A 24249-nucleotide genomic window follows, 5' to 3' on the forward strand; every position below is an offset into this window, starting at 1 on the left:
CGTGTCTGCGCGCGCGCACTTAGCCCGGCCGGGGGCGCAAGAGGGCCTGGCGATCCTCAGCCGGGGCGCCCCGCGCAGGGCCCCGCTCCTTCCCGACCGCGCAGCGCGGCTCCCCGGCTCACCCACCAGCCAGTCCCGCGCCGGGATCCCCAGCTGCACGTGCGCCCGCCTCAGCCGCGCCGAGAAGCCAATAAGCAGCGGCTCCCGGCGCCCCTCCCTCGCCCGGGCCAGGGATCCACCCTCTCGCGAGAACTGGCTAGTAAACAGAGAGATCCCTCCTGCTCGCTCGCTCGCTCGCTCGGCCGCCGCTGCCTCCCTCCTCCCTCCCTCCCTCCCTCCATTCGAGGCACCGGGCGCCGGGGCTGCGGAGAGCGCGAAGGCTTGGCGCGGTGAGTGCGGACGGGGAAGGAGGGCTGCGCCGGGGAAGCCCAGCCGCGTCCGAGAGAGGGGGCGAGGGGGAGGCTGGGCGGGCGGGCGGGAGACTTGGTTCACTTTGGTGCACTGTCACACCTACACGGAGGTCATGTGGGGAGCCCCCCCCTCTCTCTCTCTTTCTCTTTCTCTCTCTTTCTCTCTCTCTTTCTTTCTCTCTCATGAGCCTTCGGCAGAGGCCAGAGCCATCACCTTGGGGGGAAATGCCAGATGCTTCTGCCGAGAGAGGAGCAGAGATGAGTCCAGAAAGAGGGGAGAGTGTATGCATGTAATAGAAACGCTGCCACTTTATCTTTTCCTGTCTCCTGCTGCCCCCTCCCCAAGTGGGCACAGTATTGGGCACAGTGGAAAAAGGAGGTGCCTTGTTACCCGCAGCCTGTGACAGGGTTGAGAAGTGCCCCTTTTCACCCGAGAAGTGGGGGCAGCTAAAGGACAAGCTGTGACTCAGTTGCAAGCCCCAGATCTGCTTCCCAGTATGAGAGAAATGATTTCCACTCGCTCATTTGGCTGGCTGTTTCAGAGCCTTGCTAATGTGGCAAAGGGGTTGTCACTGAATTCATAGCAAAGATTCCACACAGAAACTCCTCTGTTCCAAACGTAGATTGGCACGTGTGCCAAGTCACCTTCAGTTTCACCCTTGTGGATGTGCGCCATCAGTTGGTTTGGATTTCAGCTGTGCGTATGCATTCAGATCAAGTTGTGATCTCAAAATGCTCTGGGTTCCCAATTTTTCCAGTGACTTCAGCAGGTTTACATTCTTTCTGAAAAGTTGGCATGTTTTAGACTGCTGCTGTATGCGTGCTTACTTGGGACCGAGCCCCATGCAACTTATTCCCAAGGAAGCATGCATAGGATTTCTCTGAATACTTTTATGGGTTGTGATTCCCAAATATTTTACCAAGAGAGCTCAACAGTAAAACTGTTCCCGTCTTTTCCCCATCCTCTTGCTAAATAACCCACTGTTGGCACCTTTGTGACCTGCGTATTCTGTCAGATACATTCCATAATGTGGCATCTTTGTACAAGGATTTACTGCAAAATCAATTCCTACGTCGGCTCCTAATGCTCCCCCTGTGCGTAAGTAACGCAGCCATGCGACTAGAACTGAAGATCGCATCCTTAGAAACTTGCCTGTGGAAGCAAGTCTTCAATTATTGGTTATCATTGTGGCATAGATTACCAAACCACTACCTTGTCCAATGCTTATGGTGTGATGAATTCTCTAGCCTTTGGACCAGTAGAATTCATGCCAAACTCCTGAGTTATGGAATCTCTCCTTCAGATTCCCTAAAACTAGACCAAATTACTGCTCAAAGACTGATCCGCCAAAGACTGGATGACATCGATCTACAGCGAAATTATATGCTGGGGGGAGGTGTTTGTTCGCCCCAGAACATTGGTATCACTTTAACTTACTGCGTTCCATCATACCTCTCCTCCCTTTCGACTGTTGCCCATAGACTGGCCTTCACCAAAGCGAGGTTCAACGTTTTTCCCTCCAATGTCCTGAGACATAGATTCTCAAAGGGCCAAGCCCCCGCCATGTGCGAATGTGATAAGGAGACGCCGGAGTCGCTCCAGCACATTATGTTCACTTGCCCCCTGTTCAACGTGCCACGGGCAAATTTGTTGGGATCAATCATACAGAAACTAGAGGGTACCCCACCAAAATTCCACCTTGCCCAAATCTTGCAGGATAAGGATACTCATACGACCCTGAAAGTGGCTAGGTTCCTGGTCGCTGTCCTTACCCAAAAGCGACACCAAGGAGCACTACAAGCTAACTAAGGCGTAGTATGCCATTCTACCTTATAGTATTTTATTGTTATAGTGGTGTTTTAGCGGCTGTTTTTTTTCCCACGTGCACAAGCTGTTATTTATGTGTTGTTTTTACCGGTATGGGCCTACGGCCGTAATAAATATTGTTGTTGTTGTTGTACAAGGATTTACAAGCATGATAAAGCATGCTTGTAAGTACAAGCATAATACTTAGTTCAGATATGTTCAGTTTTATTTATTTTTTTCCAAATTTGAAATGCTATTGTTAGCCAAACTTGAAGTGATGGGAAACGTGCTTTAAAACAAATAGACTGTTCTATGAAGCAATGTCCAAAGGGCATAACTTAAAGGTTAACTTGACTTCCTGATCAAACTTGTAGTTTTGTTAGTTTAGGGTCTGCTTGGTCTGTATCATTTTAAAATGGGTTTGGAAAAAGAGCTAAAGGTATGCACACAAAGTATAATATGTTTAGGTTGTAGGCCTGATGCTTTAAAGAAGTACTGTAAAGTCAAGTTTGTTAAAGCAAACCTTTCAAGTGCATACATGAGACAAAATGGTACATGAGAACAAAGAAGTTGGTGAACAAGATTAAAATCTGTATTTTTGATTAGCAGGTTTGTTTTATTAGGAGTTAATTTTTTTAATGCTCTTAGCGGAGAACTATTTCATTATCATTAAGTATGTGCTGAGCTCATGTTTCCCTTTGTGCTTGTTCCATATAGAGGTGTCGGTCATCATGTCTGAAGTCTATTTTTGTGTTTTACTTTATCTCAATTCCCAAATATCCTGCTGTGTTGCAGACAGTTCTGCAAAGTCACTTTCTGTAAATGGATCTCAGTGGAGAGGGATGTATGCACTGCTACATGTATACAGTACAGGGTTCTGTGGAATATATTGTGAAATAGATTTGCTTCTCTTCAGACAGCAAGAAAGAGCAGGAAATAAAAATACAGTGGTACCTGGGGTTAAGAATTTAATTTGTTCTGGAGGTCCGTTCTTAACCTGAAACTGTTCTTAACCTGAGTTACCACTTTAGCTAATGGGGCCTCTGGCCGCCACGCGATTTCTGTTCTCATCCTGAAGCAAAGTTCTTTACCTGAGGTACTATTTCTGGGTTAGCGGAGTCTGTAACCTGAAGCATCTGTAACCTGAAGCATCTGTAACCCGAGGTACCACTGTAAATCTCGTTAACAGCTTTTCCTGGTTATTTTGCATTCACTGCCATTTTCATTAATTTCTTGATTACCTGCAACTGGACTACTTACTAGCTGAAAAGTCAGTGAAGTTTTATTGACTTTCATGAGTTTTGTCAAGCCAAGGAACTTCCGGATAATGCAGTAAGCGGCCCTCAACAGAGTATGCATCCTAGTAATATGTAAAAGTTTACATCAGGCATGGGCAAACTTGGCCCTACAGATGTTTTGGGACTACAACTCCCATCATCCTTGACCACTGGTCCTGTTAGCTAGGGATGATGGAAGTTGTAGTCCCAAAACATCTGGAGAGCCAAGTTTGCCTATGCCTGGTTCACATGATATATGTAATAATATATAAGCCTCTCTGGATCTAGTCTACCACCCATTCTCAAACAATGGCAAGACAGATTCTTTGGGAAGCCCTTTGGTAAGGATGAAGAGAACAGTCTTCTCCTTTTTGCCATCCAGCAGCTAGTATTCATAGGATCTCTTACACAGGGGTTGTATTTAGATGGCATGGCCAATAGCCATTTATGGAACTATTCTTCATAAAAATCCCCCTTTAAAGTAATATAAGCCACCTTATCTTTAAGCAGAAAGACCAGTCTTTTCATAGGCTGTTTGTGGAAATCTTGTACTGGCTTAGTTCTCATTGAGAGATGTGAATCTCGGAGGCAGTGTTGGAAACTCAGATATAGAAGCTAGACACCAAGTGGCTCCTTAAACCAAGATTATAGTTGCCAGGCTGCATAGAAGAAGCATTTTGGTTCCCTAAATTCATTCTGATTGTGTAGATAAAATATAACTGATAGAATTGTACAGGCTATGGTATTAGTGTGTGAAAACAGTCAGGATCTAGTGATCCCCAGGCATGCATCTCCAGATGGTGGAGTTGTCAGGTGCCATCCTGGCACCCAGGTATCTTCACTCATTTCCAAGTGGTCGATAGCCAGGTGCAGAATGCGTCTGGGCTAATTTCAAACATTTCTTGGAGGCAACAGTTCAGGCAGCTAGAAGCAGAAATAAACACTCAATGTGTGTTCAGAGTAAGAGTTGGGACGATCCTGATGTCACTTGCTTAATCCACTCCTTCTGTCCAGCTTTTTTTTTTTTTTTTTTTTTGCAACTTACCAAAGAAGAAGCTTCCTCCATTTCCATAGGCCTTTGGATAAATCCAGGGATAAACCACACTTGCTGTTTGTAACATTTAGCATAAATCTTTGTTCTTTATGACTACTACTACTTGTCCTATCCTTGGTAGAGAGAATGAAAATGTGATGCTGTTCTTTCCGGGGGGGGGGGGAATCATTATTCTGCTCCTGCAAACTTATATCCCTTTTTCTTCTAGCTTAGAGATTGTCAGCTTCTGTATTTTCAGTGGTCACTCTTGTAGATAGCTGTGTACAAGACAGTAGCATGAGGACACTCCACCAAAGTCAGCACTAGTATCAGCAAGGGTTTAGGTTATGTGGGGCTCAGGTGCTCAGGTGCTGCATAAAATACCTGAGGAGAGAACAAGTTTCTTTTCTTTACAAGTTAAATGGTAGACTTTAAATAAAGCAAAAACCACACACCTTGATTAGATTTTGGATCCAGATACAATTTATTCATGGTCCTATCAAGTACAGTTTGTTCATCCTTGCTATAGTTTAAATAGTCGAGACTGTTTTTATAGGCTTGGCTTTATCTTTGTAGCAAGTTGCAAAAAAATATCAGAAATATGAATATGAATGTGAATAAATCTCTCTTTACCCAACCTGTGAAAATGATATTATTGTTTACATGTGAAATATTTTTGAATTTATTCCTCTTTTAGGCTTTTTAACAGTCATATCCTTATATTCTCTCAAATGCAGATAGATGAATAAAAAACGTGAAACAGCTTAATCTCTGAAATTATATCACGAAAGATCTGTAGCAAGCTCATCTGTTAGGATAATAAAAGGAATTACTTTAAATGCAGTATTCATCACTCAGATGTAAAGAGTAGACTGGTATTATGCAGTAAATTGTTTGGTTTTGTTGATCTAGGCTTTGCATATCTTTTGGTAATGATGGCTGGCATAAATCAAACATCCTATTGAAAATAAAATCACATAATCTTATCTCACTCTCTGTTCATTTTGGTGTATAGCTACATTTATAAGAGACCTACTATTGACGGTAATTGCATTATGACATTCTTCAGAGAACGAGTTCTGTAAACAAGCAACAAAACTAAAGTTTTAATTGTCTGTCAAACATTTGTTACAAATATTTTTAAAAGGATGTTGAATGCATCTTGATCAAGGAACCATGATGAAAATAAGAACAGAGACAATAACTATTGCCTCAAAACTATGCTAACAGCTGAGTTATGATTGGTTGCCAGTGCAGTCCAATGCTGTACGTTCTGGCCTGGTGCATGAAATGCCAGAGAGAGTCTTATCCGGCTGAGAAGATCTATGTATCCATGGCATCTGAATGTCTTTTGGCAATTGCTCTCTCCCTCCATCTGCAGAAGCGAGTGAGCAAAAGGACATGTTTCTCTAAGAATAACTGAAAACAAAAGTTTAGACGGACCAGTGAAATGCCTCAGACATTTGTTCCTTGCAATTGAAGTGTAGTTATTTGTTGTTTTATACCATGTTTCTGCAAAGGATGTTGAGGCCATTCTTGTAAACCCTAAAGAAATGCCTACATTTGCTACAGTCTGTTGTGCTGGACTCATTGGACTGAGGTTCTCAAAGGTTCTTGTTATGGGATGCTTTATAACTGTGGTTCCCAAACTCTTCCCCTCATGCTGATGATCTTTGTGGACCACTTAAATGATTTTTCTGCCTGTTGAAACAATTGTAATGTGCTGTGCTGGGAAGAAAAATCTCTTGTCACATTGTTTTCAACTGTACTCAGAAGGGTATATGGTGGTCTTGTTCGCGTATCATGATAAACCACAGTTAAACCATGGTTAAATCAGCTCCCCCCCCCATGTGGGCCTCTACACAGTTCATAATCTCCCCCCCCCAACCAAAGCACCCACATGGCTCAAATAAAACGTGGTATGGCTTGTTATGTTGTATGAACTCGACCTATGGATTGTTTGACACCAAGAACAAAGCTTGCTTTATTTCTTGCTTACTTTTTGTGACCAGCAACACTTGTTTGAGGTCTGTGAGGCACTGTGTTTCACCCCACATACAAACCCCTGCAGCAGGAGGGAGCCATGTTCACAAATAAACCATAGTTTTAGTCAAACCGTGGCTCACTATGACTTGCAATTGATGCTAATCTTATAGGAATAATAACATACAACTCCAAAGACAGCCTTAGAAGATGTAGTAGATGCATCATTCTGCTGAGACCTCAGTTTGAGTAAAATGGCAATAAAATAGAGTGTGAAAGTCTTAATCTCAGGGTTATGGGCTCAAGCCCCACGTTGGGCAAAAGATTCCTGTATTGCAGGGGGTTGGACTAGATGATCCTCTTGGTCCCTTCCAGTTCTGTGAGTCTGACAGAGCTGTCAGTACCAAAAACAAATATATTGTATAATGCACTTTATATGTTAAAAATGCTGTATGGGTAAGTAGCCATCTCGGCCTTTGTGGGCCCTAGAACTGAGGTGGTTGTATGTGTCTGTTTGAACTTATTTTTATTTGATTGTTCCTCAGTAAACTTTATGTATAAATGATTGGAAGCTAAAGACCCCTCCCAAAGCGTATGTGGAAGTTGTGTGGAGATGTGTCTCTTTGGAACTGAACCACTGCATGTTGGAGAATTAAACAGTGTGGAGGGCTTACAGAGGAAAATAGTAGACTTCTTTCCTCTGTACAATGGTACCTCGGGTTACATATGCTTCAGCTTACAGACTCCGCTAAGCCAGAAATAGTGCTTCAGGTTAAGAACTTTGCTTCAGGATGAGAACAGAAATCGTGCATCGGCGGTGCCGCGGCAGTGGGAAGCCCCATTAGCTAAAGTGGTACCTCAGGTTAAGAACAGTTTCATGTTAAGAATGGACCTCCGGAACGAATTAAGTACTTAACCCAAGGTACCACTGTACAAAACTTTTAGAAGACATCTGAAGGCAGCTTTGTATCGGGAAGTTTTTTACGTTTGACATTTTATTATGTTTTTGCGTAATGGAAGCTTCCCAGAGTGGCTGGGGCAACCCAATCAGATAGGTAGGTCACAAATATTATTAATTAATTAATTAATTAATTATACCATTTTGGTACTGTTTAAACCAATCTCCCTTCCTGTACCCAGACAGAATCTTCTTGCCTCAAAACAGGAACAGCTGCTTGCTTTGTATTGTACTGCATGAAACATATATTCCTGCGTTTGAAGCACTATATCCCTGTGTTTGAAACTACTGTTGCAGCATAAATACTCTAAATTGCAGGCTTTATATTGGAAGATGCATTATATACATGCTCTACCTGTGTTACAAACTCTCATTCTCATCTCAACCTTTCATTAGTGTCCCATCGACCAATTGCAGGTGGCCTTTTTTAAAGAAAATATTTATACTTACCCAAAGATCTACAAAAGTTCATACCAATACAAAGTATCTTTTTATAATACATCAGAATAAAACAAATACTTTAAAATTATAATCTGAAAAGGAACAAGAGAAGAAAGAAGAAGAAGGGGGTGGAGAGAAAAGGGAAAGATAGAAAAATGAAAAAAGATAAAGTCTTCAATTCCCTTTTTCCACTAAATATAGCATTCACTCATTTCCATCCAACTATTCTGTTTTCGGTAAGCCAATGTTTTTTTCAATCTTTAGATTCAGATATTAGTTCATTTTCTCTTTCATGCAAGAAGTCCATAAGAAGTTTCCAACCCTTAATAAATGTCAATAATGATTTTTCTGTGATTAAATACATTAACTTTGTCATCTCGACTAAATCCAATCATTTTATCAACATTCCTCCTAGCAGGTGGCCTTTTAAAACCTTTTGCTACTAGTAATGTGCCAATCTCCCTGCCTCCATCCTTGACCTAGAATTCAATGAATACTAAATCCAAATGGTGGTGAACTCATAGAAAGTTCAACGACCCAACTGAAATAAGGAAGCACAGAAATACTGTAAGGCTAAAAATAGCAAACATTGTAACAAATGCTTGCCAGGTGCAAGGTTACAGTCCTAAACGCCAGGCAGTTTATTTTGCTGAGATTAGGAGAAGTAATTAATAGAGACGCTCTTTCATCTCAAAAGCATATAGGGTTTTATAAATGTCCACAAAGAAATAGCTGGACCCTAACAGCTAATAAATGAGTACATTTACTTTAAGGCATTCAAGAATCAGGCTGAACTTGCACTTTATTTGTTATAGTCACTAGTAGAGATGATACGGGATCTAGATTGACTGAATGCAGTGATGCAGCTAGAACAGATGCTTGCTGCTAAAATCTAGGGCGCTGCAACCCAGCTCCCACCCAAATGGCCACCCAGAGTGTGGCAGCGAAGAAGCCCAGACCAATTCTTATGCTGGCACGGGTATGACCCACCGGGACTGATTTTGGTCATCACAGCATACTTTATTCCTTATTTTGAAAAGTGTGTTATAATGGTTTCAGGTACTCACTCTATTATTGTTTACTTTAAGGAATATATTACCCTTTTCTTACAACAAACTGAAGCTTAATCCTAAGTAAATGTATTTTGCAAAGGCAAACTTGGAGTCATCATGCTGACATGATTTTAAGCAACCTTAAAATAGAATGCATCACATGCTCAGAGTATGTTTTTTATAATTGGGGTTGGCAAAAGATTAAAGCAATTCCCATCTAAAGGGGCTGCTCTATAAGGCCATTAAGTCCAAGTGTGAAATTACCAAGCTGACCAAAGGACACAGCTTGTGTTGGGTTCAGTGGCATAGTTTACCCTTCTGCCACCTGGGGTGGATGGGCACACGGAGCAGCCCAGCTGGAGAGAGGGGCAGCGGGAAAGGGATGCTGCCACTGCCTCGCCCCTCCTTGCCGGCGCTTCCGCCCCCAGGTCAGGCCTTACTCGGCCATCATGTCTAGCACAACAGAGCCTGGGGTGGGTGCAGATTCTGCCTCTCCCATCCCCTCCACTGCTTCTACAAGATTCCCAAGTCCTGTGACACCCTCTTTCCTCACCGCCACCTGGCCTTGCAAACTCTTCTTTTTTCATGTGCACTGCAATCCTGTCCTCTTCAAACTAGCAGACTGCAGTTGTGCATTAAAGGCTGCAAATCCGGCATTTTTACTTGGGAGTAAAAGCCCACTGTGCTCGCTTCACAGCAAACATGCAAAGGGGGTTTGGGATACCGTTGCATCCAGATCTCTCCAGGGAATCCAACTGACTTAAGTGTAAAGCGGCTTACAGGAACGCACTCTTCCAAGAAAGGATTTGAATGTCACAATGTACTGCCAGATCACGGTGTTTGCCTGGCAATACATGGTGATGTTGAAAAGCTGACATCTCCGAGCCCTATTGCATTGTCATAAGGTTATAAATTCAATAAATGAAATGAAAATGATTGAAGTTGGCAGCCTGGTTGGCACTGCTATAAAAGAAGCTAGTGACTTTATTATCATGAATGTAAGCAAAACTTTTATTTCAGGACATAAAGCTTCAGATCACTTAAAAACCATTGGGAATATGTATCTGGAATTGTGTTTAAAGAGCCAGTTGACAATAACAATAGCTGGTTTATTTATTATTCTTCAATTATTATCCTACCTTATAACCCCAGCAGGACCCCACCCCTGGCAGCTTACGAAATAAAACTCCCCCATGCCATGACCCAGGGTAAGTGGGCGAAGAAGCAGACCTTCTTTTACAATACTGTAATAATGTTACAGGCACAGCATTCCAGTGTAAAAGGTAGTCGAGTTCTCCATGCACTGCGCCACATTTTTAAAATGCAGGTGTACATTGGGCAACCATGGAAGATTAGAGCTTTTCAACCATATGTGTGTGTTCCACTATGGCAATGGATGTTTGAGTAGGAAGTTATCGTGTGTGAAGTGTCTTGAATTTATTGGTGAAAATTAGGTGTGTTCATCCCTGCATGTTCTCCGCTGGTTACCAAATACCAACCAGCCTCTCTATCAAGTGTCTGCAACCAAAGGCCCTTCTTCCTTTTTGTATGGGTGTGTTGTGGCAGAGAGCAGGTCTAGCATAGATTTCCTGTGAAAACAGATACAGCTCTTTCTTTGAATATGTTTGTACTCAAAGCAGAAAATGATTTTCTGAATTAGTTTCTTTATTTTGCTTCAGTTGCATATCCTCAGCACCTGCCTCCAGATGTGTTCAACTGAAGATTTGTGCTGAAGTGAGAGTTTCAGTGTGGTTCATTGATGGTTTCACCAGCTCATCACTTCCTAGGCAAGGGCCTTCTGCCATTTTGCTCTTGTGCTTTGATAGGGTAGTTTGTCATTACACCTGGCCAAAGACTGAGATCTGTCAGCGTCAATTGCAGAGCAAGGTGCTAGGAGTATACAACATTGTCAGCAACCTTTGCTTTACAGTAGAAGCAATCAGTAGCTAAGGATGGGAGAAGGGACGATGGAGTCTTGAGTTACAAGCATCTCATCACCACCAGAATGTCCAGAACTAGATTTTTCTGGAAGCCATGCTTGAAACTGCTTAGGACCCAAAGAACTACCTGATGAAACCATGGAATGTGGAGAGGCTGGCTTGTCGCCCCCCCCCCCTTTATTCAATAAGAAACATCATTATCATCAACATCATCATTTTTCATACAGAATGGTTATTGACATAAGCACATAGAAATGCAGTAAGAATAATGAATGTAAAAATACAAATGGGTGGCACTATAACCATAGTTGAGAACAAATGGTGCTTATACAAGATGTTGAATGAGGAAGTAGTGTGCTTGAGGGTTGATTGCACTGCGCAAAAACTCTCAATGGGAGAGAAGAACAAGAACAGAGAAATTCAACTTTTAACATAGCAAACTGTTCAAGGTGCATCCAGCTATCTGCGGCTGGGATCGGGGAAGCTGTAGAGAGCTTAGCACACCAAGGAACAGAAGGGAGGCTGAGGCGGGGGAAGATCTTTCTGCCCCACACCCTCTCCCTCATGAGTTAGTCATAATAAGCCTGATGGCTAACTGTTTGGTTTAATTTGAACAACTCCTAGCCAAGAGTTTATGCTGTATGAAGGCCTAAGAGCCATGGTACGAATGAAGAGACTCTGCTGCAGAGCTTTTCTTTTTCTTTTTCTGTATGAACCATGAGGAAGAGGAGGGGGGTTAGCTCCACCTCTTGCAGCCACTTTGGGGATTGCAATTTTAAGTTCATGGAGAATATTTTCCACCTGCTGTTCATCGGAGGCAGCAATGTATTTGCCATGACTTGCACCAACAACTTAAATGGGAACCCCCATTGGTAGGAAATCCCTGCAGTGCAGCAGTATAACACTCGCAAGCCCCGCAGCATTACCTTTCAGGAGGTGTGTTGAGAAAGGTGAAGAACGTTTTTGCAGTCGTTCAAGGCGATTTTATTCCTGAGGGTGCTGGAGACTTGAAATCAAGCCTCCATTTGGCTCTGCACCAAGCTGCTCAGTGCGCCCCAGGCTTTGGGATGCAGGCTGCTATCCGCAAGCCTGGGGAGCCCGGCTGAAACTCCTGCCGGGCTCCCAAGGCTTGCAGATATCTGCCTGAAGCCTGGGGCACGCTCCGCCGTGCTCCCCGGGTTATGGGCTGCAGGCTGCTGTCCGCAAGCCTTGGGAGCCCGGCGGGAAGTCATGCTGGGCTCCCAAGGCTTGCGGATATCTGCCCGAAGCCTGGAGCGCGCTCCGCTGCGCTCCCCGGGTTTCGGGCTGCAGGCTGCTGTCCGCAAGCCTTGGGAGCCCGGTGGGAACTCCCGCGTGCTCCCAAGGCTTGCGGATAGCTTCCTGAAGCCTGCATTTGCCCCATAGGATGCACACACATTTCCCCTTCATTTTTGGAAGGGAAAAAGTGCGTCCTATAGGGTGAAAAATACGGTAAGTATGTCCAGGTTATTAACACAAACAGTCTTTTCTTTTCCTCCCCAGACACAATGGTGATGGTATGGTTGTTGATTATGTAATAGCTGATAGCAAGCTGATCCAACATATGGAGTGGCTTCTTGGTTCAGCAGTTTAGAGTATAAGAAATTGGCTTATACTCAGGCTATTGGTCTCTCTAGCTCAATATTGTCTCTGTACTGACTGACAATGGTACTGCAGAATACAGTAGGGTTTGAACTTGGGATCTTTTTCATACAAAGTTTGTGTTCTGTCACTGAGCTTTGGTCTTTCACTCTTAAGAAGTGTTTTCTGGTATTTAATTCAGAGTCTATACCCACAAGTCATTTGCAGGAAGTCTAGCAATTTAGGACTTTAATGACCAAGTTTTGTGGTTATTTTTTTCTTCCATGGCCCTTCCTAACTTTAGTCTCTCACTCAGACTATGCAAACTTCTCTTGGTTATTATTATTCCCATGGGCTTTCAGTTTCTTTTGGCAGCAAAAGGATGACTGGCTATTTACTGGAGCGGTTATTTTAAGGGACTTTTTTCCTGCCCTTTAGTCATAAAACATAAAACAGCCAAGATATTGCGCACTAGTAGGCTGTTCCGAAAAAATTCCATATTTGTCTTGGATAGATGACGAAGCTTCTGTCTGGAACAACTGAACTTGTTGCTTGGGTGCAGTTTCCTTGTATTCAAGGGTATTGATAATGTTGTCAGCAAAGCACCTCACTTATGAGATGAAGTCAGACGTAGAATCATAGCACTCTTGTTATGGCTCACTGCTCATGTACAGTTGCTATACCTGCACACATTTGGTTTTCATACGCCATTCTCTTCTGCCCATGATAGTGCCCTGAGTATGTAATGTTTACTTTGTCAAAGAAGAAGAATAAGGGGAGCTCTGCATTTCTCTTTTGCAAGTTTCTTTTTGATTTACACAAAGACTGACTGGCTGTTGCCCTTTAAAAGGAAAATAGTACCTTCTGATTTTTTATTTTAAATATTTTTATCTTGTCTTTTTCATTTAAAGTACAGTGGAACCTTTGTTTAAGAGCAGCTTAGTTTATGAACAACTTGAATTAAGAACTCTGCAAACCCAGAAGTAGGTGTTTTGGTTTATGAACTTTGCCTTGGAATAAGAACATGTTTCTCTTCCTGTTGAGTGTGTTCCATTTGTAAATTGAGTTCCCACTGCTCTAGCAAAGCACGCCTTGGTTTAAGAATGCTTTGGTTTAAGAACAGACTTCTGGAACAGATTAAGTTTGTAATCCAAGGTACCACTGTATATTTTATCTCAGTGTAGTACCAGGGTAGGATAGAAGGTACAGAGATACAAGGGTCAGTTCTACAAGAGTAGATCTGCTTAAAAAAAAACACCATAACGTATCAACTAAGCTCAGTCCTTTAAAAGCTAATAATTATCTAGGAAGAGCCAGTGTGCCTTCAGTGTATGAGACACAACACACACAAAATGTGAGGACACCTTGGAGGGTTTATTTACATAATGCATATCCCTGGATTACAATCACTTAACGCGCCCCTTCCATTGGCATTTCACACAACAATGGTGTGAGGCTAAACTGAAGCAAAAGATTCTATGATAAAGAGTGGATGAATCGGCAACCCTTTTTAACGCTGACAAACTGACTGTATAAACATTTGTTAGGTAGTGTTTACCATTCATAACCACGACACAGTAATCTGAAAGGATGGGCAGAGGATGTGACTGGAAAAAATGCTAGAGTCTCTGCCCACAAACAAAGCCAAGCTTTGTTTATTATTTTTGGATAATAATCCTCAGTTAAAATTTTGTAACATGATGGTGTAAACAGGTCCGGATGCCAAGTTGTTCATTGAAACTCTGGTGCTCAAGAGCCCATGTAACGCTTGTTCATGCTACCACAGAAGTCTAAAGTAAAACTGTATCCGAAGCTCTTGCAAACTAGCGTTCGCTGGACTATAACATTGATTCTATATTGTGAGAGACTCGCTAATATGTTAGTGGAGTGCTGGTAGATTATTGTGACTGAGTTAACATTTATTGTCATATATCATACTCCTGCCAAATATATAACAAAGCTACCTTGTTTTAGTCTTCAAATAATTATTTTTATTACATAATAAGAGCTCTGGCCTTAGGTTGGTTAGGTAAGGGGCTATACTCTGAGAGACTGTGACTTGCCTGGACCGTAATAAAGATTGATGATGATTGGGGAACATTTTATTTTGGAGTGCTCTGCAATATGAAAAACTCCCTGCAAATAAAAAATCAGTATTCAGGGAGAAGAGGATTCTAACCAGCTCTCCCCCTGCTGCATTAGTTTCCCTACTTGGGGGAGTATTTGATTTAAAAAGTGTTTTTTCTCCCCCCCCCATCCCACCACAGCTACAACTGTCTGAAGTGATACAGCTGTGGCTGATGGAAGTTATAGACAAGAACATATTGAAGGCACCAGATTGGGGAAGACTATACAAGGCCATGATGCAGTTCAGTTTATGGCCATGAAGTTTATATCATGTTACCTTTGCATTTTAAAAAATTTAAATCTTTGCTCTCACACTGGTTTGTTTGTTTTTTTATTTGAAAAAAGCATTGTCTAAAGTATTATTTCTCCCCAAGTTCTCTTTTAGCCCTTTTAGTGATTAAGCAGCCTGGAAGACTAAAGATTAAGCTGTGATAGTTCAGATATATCCTGCTTTTCACTTTGGAGGAAACTCATGTCTTGTGAGTCAAACCTGTTTTCCATTCTCCCAGCTGTCCAGACATTGGCCTTATCTCACTCATTAGAAGCTGCCTCCACATTTCACTCTCCAAATGAGAACTCTGACTGTATAATTTCAAGGCTCCCTTGCTAACAGGCAGAGGAAACTAGAAGGAAAGGGAATCATAAATGTTGAAGGCGGAGCTGCTGACTGCCTTTCTCTGCTCGTAATTTTTCCATGCACTTCCCTTAAAAACCAACATATTGGGTTTTTAATATCCTTTGCATATTGTGAGGAGAGCTATTCGGGATTCTGAACAAGCAGAGCTATTGCATAGTCAGTGTAACGTGCAGCCATACTGTTACTTCTGGAAGGAGGATGCTATCCTGAAATGCTTGAGTCTCTTGAAGCAATCTCTTTCTCCCTACTGCCAATGTGTTAAGAATTTGTTAAGAATGGTATCCAGCCATTGCTCCTAAATATAGCAAGCTGGTATTGACCCCAGAGCACGGTACTGCCTGAGTGGATTTACATTACAGGTTTCAACAGGTTGAATAGTTGTTGTTCTCCCCTGAAATCTCAGGAAAGTGCTGGAAATTGTCTGGTCCCTGACTACAGCGGTACCTATTTATCTACTTGCACTGGTGTGCTTTCGAACTACTAGGTTGGCAGGAGCTGGGACAGAGCATCCTCCCCGTGGGGATTTGAACTGCCTACCTTCTGATCTGCAAGTCCAAGAGGCTCAGTGGTTTAGACTTTCATAAGAACTTGCATGAAAGTGAAAATTGTAAAAACACATTCTAGATTCTCACAGTTTGCTGTAGAATCTTATATATGCTTGCTCGGAAGTAAATCCCATGAGATTCTCTCCAGCGTTAAAACATTAACTATTCTGAGATGGTTTGTCCCTTCTAAATACTTTTAACTGAACTTTGAACACTTTTGTCTTACTGATTTACAATAGAAAACTTTTAAGATTAGGGATTGAGATTTCTGTTAAAATGAAAGGGACATAAAGCTGTAATCTTCTTCTGAGTAAATCCCTCCACCTTTTATAGCAGAATATAATGACGAATTGAACATAATTATCCGTAGTATACTTTGCAATGCTGGCCTCTCTTTAGAAAGCACAGAATTTGCTCCTCTTCGGGTCTCTGTTCTTCACATCAAGCTTTTGGTACTTACAGCCTGCCTTGAGTTCCTACCATTACCTTTTCTTTTTCGAAATCCAACCCTGCTCCTCCGCATTATAGGTTTAGCTGTTTGATAATGGGCTGTTTAGAGTACATAAATACTGCTGTTACATTATGTTTTGTGGCTATTCCCACATCATTCTGTATACTTTCCCAGCTTCGGTATTAATCTCCATGATGGAAGGGCTTCTGTTGGAATTCAGGGCTGAATGAAAACTTTGGCAAAAGAGGCTATATTTTCCAGAACAGAAAATATTTTTTGTTATTAGTGTGCAGTGTTTAAAATTAGCTGGGTGTCAGTCACATTTTGCAACTGGCAACTGGCCTTTTGCAACTGGATGAAGATGTGCAGGCTCCCCCCTTGGGGCCTAGCAGCTCCAACTGCCTGGCTGCAGTCACCTGGTCTGCCAGGCACAGGGGCAGCAAAAGACCTGTCTCTCTTGCTGCTGTGCTACCCTCCAGACCCCCAATTCACCCAGCAGGAATTTGGTGTTTTGTTTTTGTTTTGTTTTTTTGCTGCTGGGTGAATCAGGTGTTTGGCAGGGTAAGGTAAAGGTAAAGGTACCCCTGCCCGTACGGGCCAGTCTTGACAGACTCTGGGGTTGTGCGCCCATCTCACTTAAGAGGCCAGGGGCCAGCGCTGTCCGGAGACACTTCCGGGTCACGTGGCCAGCGTGACATCGCTGCTCTGGCGAGCCAGAGCTGCACACGGAAACGCCGTTTACCTTCCCGCTGGTAAGCGGTCCCTATTTATCTACTTGCACCCGGAGGTGCTTTCGAACTGCTAGGTTGGCAGGCGCTGGGACCGAGCAGCGGGAGCGTACCCCGCCGCAGGGATTCGAACCGCCGATCTTTCGATCGGCAAGTCCTAGGCGCTGAGGGTGCCTCTAAAAAACTCAATGTTTTTTATCTGGTATCATTTACAGCCACAAGATGGCAATGTATACCCATTTCTGTCAACATGAGATTTCCCAACTTTCCTAGTCATCTCTTGTAGCATGCTATCAGGGGCACTGGCTCCTGCCCCCCCCCCAAGTTTTAAAGGAGGGCGCTAAGCCCCCTCAAATATCCAGTGGTGACATCATGTCGTCACACATCATCGCATGTGGGATGTCACATCATTGTGTGACATTGGCCTTCTCAATCACCGGAGCAAGCGTGCACCAATGTGTGTTATGTTATGAAAAAATTGCAAGGGCAATATAATGGCAAAAACTATTGCAGAATCATCCCCACTCTCGTGGTGCTATAAGGAATGGATTACTAGAGCATGATGATTCATTAGTAGTTCTACTTATAAAAGTGAACCACAGCGACTTGCAGCACAGTATAAACACCAAAATCAATTACAACAAACCAACCAATAAAAAGTGTTTGAAAATCTTTGCCAATAAAAGGCAGTCTTGCTGAATCTGCCATGCTAAAAAAGACCACAAGTGTTTGAAACCATTAAAATATCAATACTGGTTCAATTATATGGGATTATCTTCCTCCTTAAGGAAAAGGCAGCTCCTTCTACAGAATAACTCTATCCTGTTCCAAATCTACCAATCCTACTTTCCCACAGTGACAAAGAAGGTGCCGTTATTACCTCCTACCTGTGTTCTCTTCATCTTACTCTTGCTTTCTAGGCAACGTGATTCCAAGACAGACCGCTCAAGTGCAGGGATTCGAACCGCCGACCTTTCGATCGGCAAGTCCTAGGCGCTGAGGCTTTAACCCACAGCGCCACCTGCGTCCCTCTGTTTGGCAGGGTAGAGCGGTAGTAAAAGACACGTCTTTGGTGTCATGCTACCCTGTAGACCCCCTGATTCATCCACAGCATTTTATTATTTATTTTATTTTATTTTTTGCTGCGGGGCTGCCCCCCCAAAAGGGGAGGCATTCACCACTCCTTAAATGTGAAGTTCAATCTCCCAAAAAACTCTGTTCCATTTTGAGAAGGCAAGCTTCTGCCTTTAGGGTTGCAAAGTTAACTGTGTTTGAAACTGAATAGAAGAATTCTTCCATAGGTTGCTTTGGTGCCCTCCACCACCAGCAAAACCAGAATTAATAGTATGTTTGCAACATAAATTAAGTAAAAGAAAGGAAACAATTTGCTTAATTTATACAAGTTGCAGAATCCAAAATTTTGGTGCAGAATTTGTGTTACCTGGGTGCAGAATTTCAGGGTTTTTTAGGGAAACGGGGAGTGCAATAACCTCACTTATATAGGATCAGATTAGTGGACTGTTGACACTTTCAAGTATCTCAACATTTGGCCTTTACAAGAGCTGCCCATAGAGATGCCAGAAAGAGAACCTAAGTCTCTATCTTATGCCTATAGTCTATGTGCTCTCTGCATTTGCTGTAGCAGGGCTTGGGCTGGTCTCCTGGAATGTAAGGGCAGCATCATAGCCGTTGTTCTCTTTGTTCCAGCCACAGATGTTAGCTACTGGGCAAAGACATGGGGCAGGTGATTTATTCATTAAATTTGGCATCACTTTAGTGAGCAGTTCCTGTGTCTATGGAATGGTATGTTCTAGATGAAGTTGCATATCCCTTGAAAGAGCAGTTGCATAGCTTGGAGGTCCTCCATGATCCAACACTGATACAGTGGTACCTCGGGATGCGAACGGGATCCGTTCCGGAGCCCTGTTCGCATCCTGAAACGAATGCAACCCGCATGCGTGGGTCGTGTTTTGCCGCTTCTGCGCATGATGTCATTTTGACCGTCTGCGCATGTGCGCGCAGCAAAACCCGGAAGTAATGCGCTCCGTTACTTCCAGGTCACCGCAGAGCGCAACCCGAAAATACTTAACTTGAAGCACATTTATCCCGAGGTATGACTGTACTGGAGGCACATTTCCCTCTCCTAGACTGGGACAGCTTGCCAGTTGTGATCCATGCTCTTGTAACCTCGAGGTTGGACTACCGTAATGTGCTCTTCACGAGGCTACCCTTGATAGTGGTTTGGAAGATGTCGCCAGTGCAAAATACTGCAGAGAGGATTCCAGGTGCCACAGTGAAGCCACATCACACCAATTCTGTGTGATCTGTACCGGGTGCCAAAATGCTTTTGGGCTGATTGTAACTTTTTAGCACCCCTCATTTTTGGAATTTGACAGTTGAAAAATGCAACACACCTTATTGCTATATGTATCTGTAATTTTATTTGTTTTCTTGTTTTAGTGTTGTAAACAGCTCCGTGGTTTTCATATGAAGGGTGATATACAAATGAACTGAATAATATTATTTCACCCTTCCTCCAAAGTCTGAGGTGTCATACATGGATTTCCTCCCCTTGACCTGGATTTTACACTTAAAAACAACAATGTTAAGTTATTTGGACATAATGGCTTGCCTAAGAACACTCCGTGAGCTTACCAGATAATTGAATCTGGATCTTGGATCAGCGTCCCAGCAGGCTATCCATTACATTACCCTGCCATTGTGGCGCCTGCCAGTCCGAGAACATCACCAGGGGGACAGGAGAGGAAAGGCGGCAGTGCTTTGTGTATAGCAGGGTGGAGAAGGGGAGCAGTGCAGCATGGTCAGCTGGTGGGGGGGGGGACATCATTATACCCCTCGTATAATATAAGGCACTAGTGCACACTCTCTTCTGTAATTTTCTTTCTTTAGAGATAGAATCGCCCACCCTATTTATAGCTTGGCTGTTTAGTACCAGAAATGTTATCTGCTCTTTCCAGGCTTAATAAAACCCAACATATTAGGTGTACTCTGTCTGGCGGTGTCTGTACAGTGGTACCTCGGGTTAAGAACTTAATTCGTTCCAGAGGTCCGTTCTTAACCTGAAACTGTTCTTAACCTGAGGTACCACTTCAGCTAATGGGGCTGCCGTTCCGCCACCGTGCAATTTCTGTTCTCATCCTGAAGCAAAGTTCTTAACCCCAGGTACTATTTCTGGGTTAGCGGAGTCTGTAACCTGAAGTGTCTGTAACCTGAGGTACCACTGTATTAGTAAGTACAGGAATCACAGGGAAACAGACTGTGCAGAGTATTTATTTCTTTTAACTCCACCTCCAATCCGATCACTTTATGCTACAGAAAAATTACTCCAGTGTTTCTCAAACTTGGGTCTCAAGCTGTTTTTGGACTACAATTTCCATCAGCCCTGACCACTGGTCCTCCTAGCTAGGGATGATGGGAGTTGTAGTCCAACAACAGCTGGTGACCCAAGTTTGAGAAACACTACTCTAGATGTTAAGGGATGCGGGTGGCGCTGTGGGTTAAACCACAGAGCCTAGGACTTGCCGATCAGAAGGTCGGAGGTTCGAATCCCCGTGACGGGGTGAGCTCCCATTGCTCGGTCCCAGCTCCTGCCAACCTAGCAGTTCGAAAGCACGTCAAAGTGCAAGTAGATAAATAGGTACCACTCCAGCGGGAAGGTAAACGGTGTTTCCATGCACTGCTCTGGTTTGCCAGAAGCGGCTTAGTCATGCTGGCCACATGACCCGGAAGCTGTATGCCGGCTCCCTCGGCCAATAAAGCGAGATGAGCGCCGCAACCCCAGAGTCGGTCACGACTGGACCTAATGATCAGGGGTCCCTTTACCTTTGCCTTACTCTAGATGTTTAGGCAGCAGACAGAAAGCGTGAACTATAATTTTGACTAGAAATAATTATCACATCACTTTTGAAAGGGATTGTGATTTCCAAACATATGCGATGGTAATGACTGTGTGAGAGGGTAACATTCTGGAACTAAGTGAACACTGGCAGCATGTTTCTGATGGTAGCAAAACTAAGAGGAATGAACTACTGAAACTCTTGTTGTCTTGTGTACATATGTCATAATTCTCACAACTGCCAGACTCATGGGTGACTTAAATTGGATTGGATGCAGACCAGATTAGTTGAACTTGGTTCAAACTGAAATCAGTGGGACAAGCTACTATTGATTTCAAGTCCCATTGATTTCAATTTGAGTTAAGTTCAGCTAATTTACCTTGAACCCAGCCCATAGCATCTTAATAGTGTATATTACACTGTTTAATGTATCTGTTTGGGCAGTGCATGATTGACTCATTGTTTTACAAGAATGAATTGAAATGTTAGCAAGTTCACATTCATTAGAGTTTGTGTCTCCTTTGAGTTTATAGATCCCGTAAGAAATTCTGCAGATACTACATTCTTCTAAAATTGTACCCTATTCCTCCTTAGGCTTTGTTTCAGATTCCCATTATCTTGCTGCCTCCTAGTAAAATTGGTTTGGGTGCCAGATTGCAGTGTCTGTCACAATATCATGGTAAAGTCAGAGGAACGACTATGTGCATATGCACAAGGTTGTGGGCTTCGTTGCAGCTGCTGAAAGAGGCTTGTCTTTTTTTCGTGGTTTATCTAGTAAAAATATTTGTTTAAAATGTTCTTGCCTTGTAATAGAGATATTTTGCGTCCATCTGACTGGGACACTCACCAGTCCCCTGAACTGTAGTGGAGGCAATGGGTGCAGGATGCCCCCAATCACACATATGCCCTTGGGTGGTGCACTGTTGACTCCCAGTTATTATCCCCACTCCTACCCTACCCTAGCAACACATCTTAGAAAGGGATGTTGATTACAGTGTTTCCTTGAACCAGAAGTTGTCTTTAACTTTTTTTTGAAGCCCTTAATAATCTTGATGTCTCTCTTATATTCCTCTTGCCCTGTGAATTAAGATAACACAGTTATGTTCTTTAGCAGACTGTCGTTGTCTGAGAGAAAATGTTCCACCTGAAATAAGGCCTCTTTGAGGGTGGAGCTTTCATTGTGAAATCTGGTTGTTTTCAGAAGAATTTTCTTCTGCGGAGTAATTATTATTTTATGCGCTCTGTTTCAGTACATGTTACTATGGCAATGACTGCAGGGACTCCAACTTCCTTCTCCATGAGCAACCACACCCGGGAGAGAGTGACAGTGGCCAAGCTCACGCTGGAGAACTTTTATAGCAACCTAATTTTACAGCATGAAGAAAGAGAAACCAGGTACTGGCGGTTAGATTTCTTCTACACTTGAGTTTTCTATGTGTGGTAGATGTTGGGGGGGTGTCTCTTATTCTCCCTCAAAACATGTGCACAACTCTGGCTAGCAAATAACTTTTAACTGACCACCTGTTTTCTTGGTATGAATAGCTAAAAAGGTTTTGGCAGCTTTCCCTTGTGCCATTTCAGCTGCTGTTCTGCAAAAAAGCCTCTGTTTACGTTACAGGCTTCCTCAACCTCGGCCCTCCAGATGTTTTTTTGGCCTACAACTCCCATGATCCCTAGCTAGCAGGACCAGTGGTCAGGGATGATGGGAATTGTAGTCTCAAAGCATCTTGAGGGCCGAGGTTCAGGAAGCCTGGTTTACAATGTTGCTAGTTGTGTATCAATGTCCTTGTTAATTAACCCCTTGGAAAAGCTGAGGTCTCAAAAGAAGCTCTGCTTTTTATCCAGTTGTTCAGCAAAATGTACCTTCTTATTTTTAGTTGGATATTGTTTTCCTACACCAAGTCAGTGAAGAAACATGTTATGCGATACTTTGCAAGAAATGTGAAAGAGAGGAGAAGGTGGAGACATGTAAGATGAGAGAAGATTGTTCTTATGTGGTTTTGTGTCCTTCTATTCTCTTGTGTCAGGATTAGCAACCCGGAGGCTGGACAGTTCACTTTAGGGATTTTGCTCCTCTCCTCATCTTCCAGGGAAACACAAAAGGGACCCAAGCAGGCGAATGAGTGTCTGGATCTATGTATGTCACCCAGACTTCCCCAACCTGTTGTCCTCCAGATGATGTTGGACCCAAGCTCCCATCAGTTGCAGCCAGCTTGGGGACTGGTCAGAGAGGGTGGTAATTGTAGTCCAACATCTGCTGGGTGCCAAGTTGGGGAAAGATGAGGAAGGGCATGGGGTGAACAGTGGCAGCTTAAATAAACTTGTATTCTGTACTCAACATTTCTGTGTTCCAATTCTTCCTACTGATACGATTTGAGGAGTGAAGTCACTCTAGTAGAGTAAAATACAGGCTGTTCATTTTATAATATATACATACACCCTTTTTTTCTACCAACCTAGGCAGAAGAAACTAGAAGTGGCCATGGAGGAGGAAGGTTTAGCAGATGAAGAGGTAATGTGAATGTAATTTAAGCTGGAAGCTTTTACAGTTTACTGTTCAGAATTGGTGCTTAATGATTCACAGGCCTGCACTTGAGCGGTCTGTCTTGGAATCACGTTGCCTAGAAAGCAAGAGTAAGATGAAGAGAACACAGGTAGGAGGTAATAACGGCACCTTCTTTGTCACTGTGGGAAAGTAGGATTGCTAGATTTGGAACAGGATAGAGTTATTCTGTAGAAGGAGCTGCCTTTTCCTTAAGGAGGAAGATAATCCCATATAATTGAACCAGTATTGATATTTTAATGGTTTCAAACACTTGTGGTCTTTTTTAGCATGGCAGATTCAGCAAGACTGCCTTTTATTGGCAAAGATTTTCAAACACTTTTTATTGGTTGGTTTGTTGTAATTGATTTTGGTGTTTATACTGTGCTGCAAGTCACTGTGGTTCACTTTTATAAGTAGAACTACTAATGAATCATCATGCTCTAGTAATCCATTCCTTATAGCACCACGAGAGTGGGGATGATTCTGCAATAGTTTTTGCCATTATATTGCCCTTGCAATTTTTTCATAACATAACACACATTGGTGCACGCTTGCTCCGGTGATTGAGAAGGCCAATGTCACACAATGATGTGACATCCCACATGCGATGATGTGTGACGACATGATGTCACCACTGGATATTTGAGGGGGCTTAGCGCCCTCCTTTAAAACTTGGGGGGGGGGGCAGGAGCCAGTGCCCCTGATAGCATGCTACAAGAGATGACTAGGAAAGTTGGGAAATCTCATGTTGACAGAAATGGGTATACATTGCCATCTTGTGGCTGTAAATGATACCAGATAAAAAACATTGAGTTTTTTAGAGGCACCCTCAGCGCCTAGGACTTGCCGATCGAAAGAT

General features: G+C 43.1%; 1 protein-coding gene across 1 annotated transcript in view; it reads left to right on the top strand.

Annotated features, from left to right (window-relative positions):
• The first annotated feature begins 307 nt into the window (after window positions 1-307).
• STK38L (serine/threonine kinase 38 like) overlaps window positions 308-24249 on the top strand; it is a 44813-nt gene continuing 20871 nt past the window's right edge. The window contains exons 1-3 of the mRNA XM_081927772.1: window positions 308-389; window positions 22096-22240; window positions 23306-23357. Of these exons, the coding sequence (XP_081783898.1) occupies window positions 22107-22240; window positions 23306-23357 (186 nt within the window). The 5' untranslated portion in view covers window positions 308-389; window positions 22096-22106. The remainder of the gene's footprint in view (window positions 390-22095; window positions 22241-23305; window positions 23358-24249) is intronic.

The sequence above is a fragment of the Podarcis melisellensis genome, assembly GCF_964234715.1.
Source record: "Podarcis melisellensis genome assembly, chromosome: 10".
Taxonomy (NCBI): domain Eukaryota; kingdom Metazoa; phylum Chordata; class Lepidosauria; order Squamata; family Lacertidae; genus Podarcis; species Podarcis melisellensis.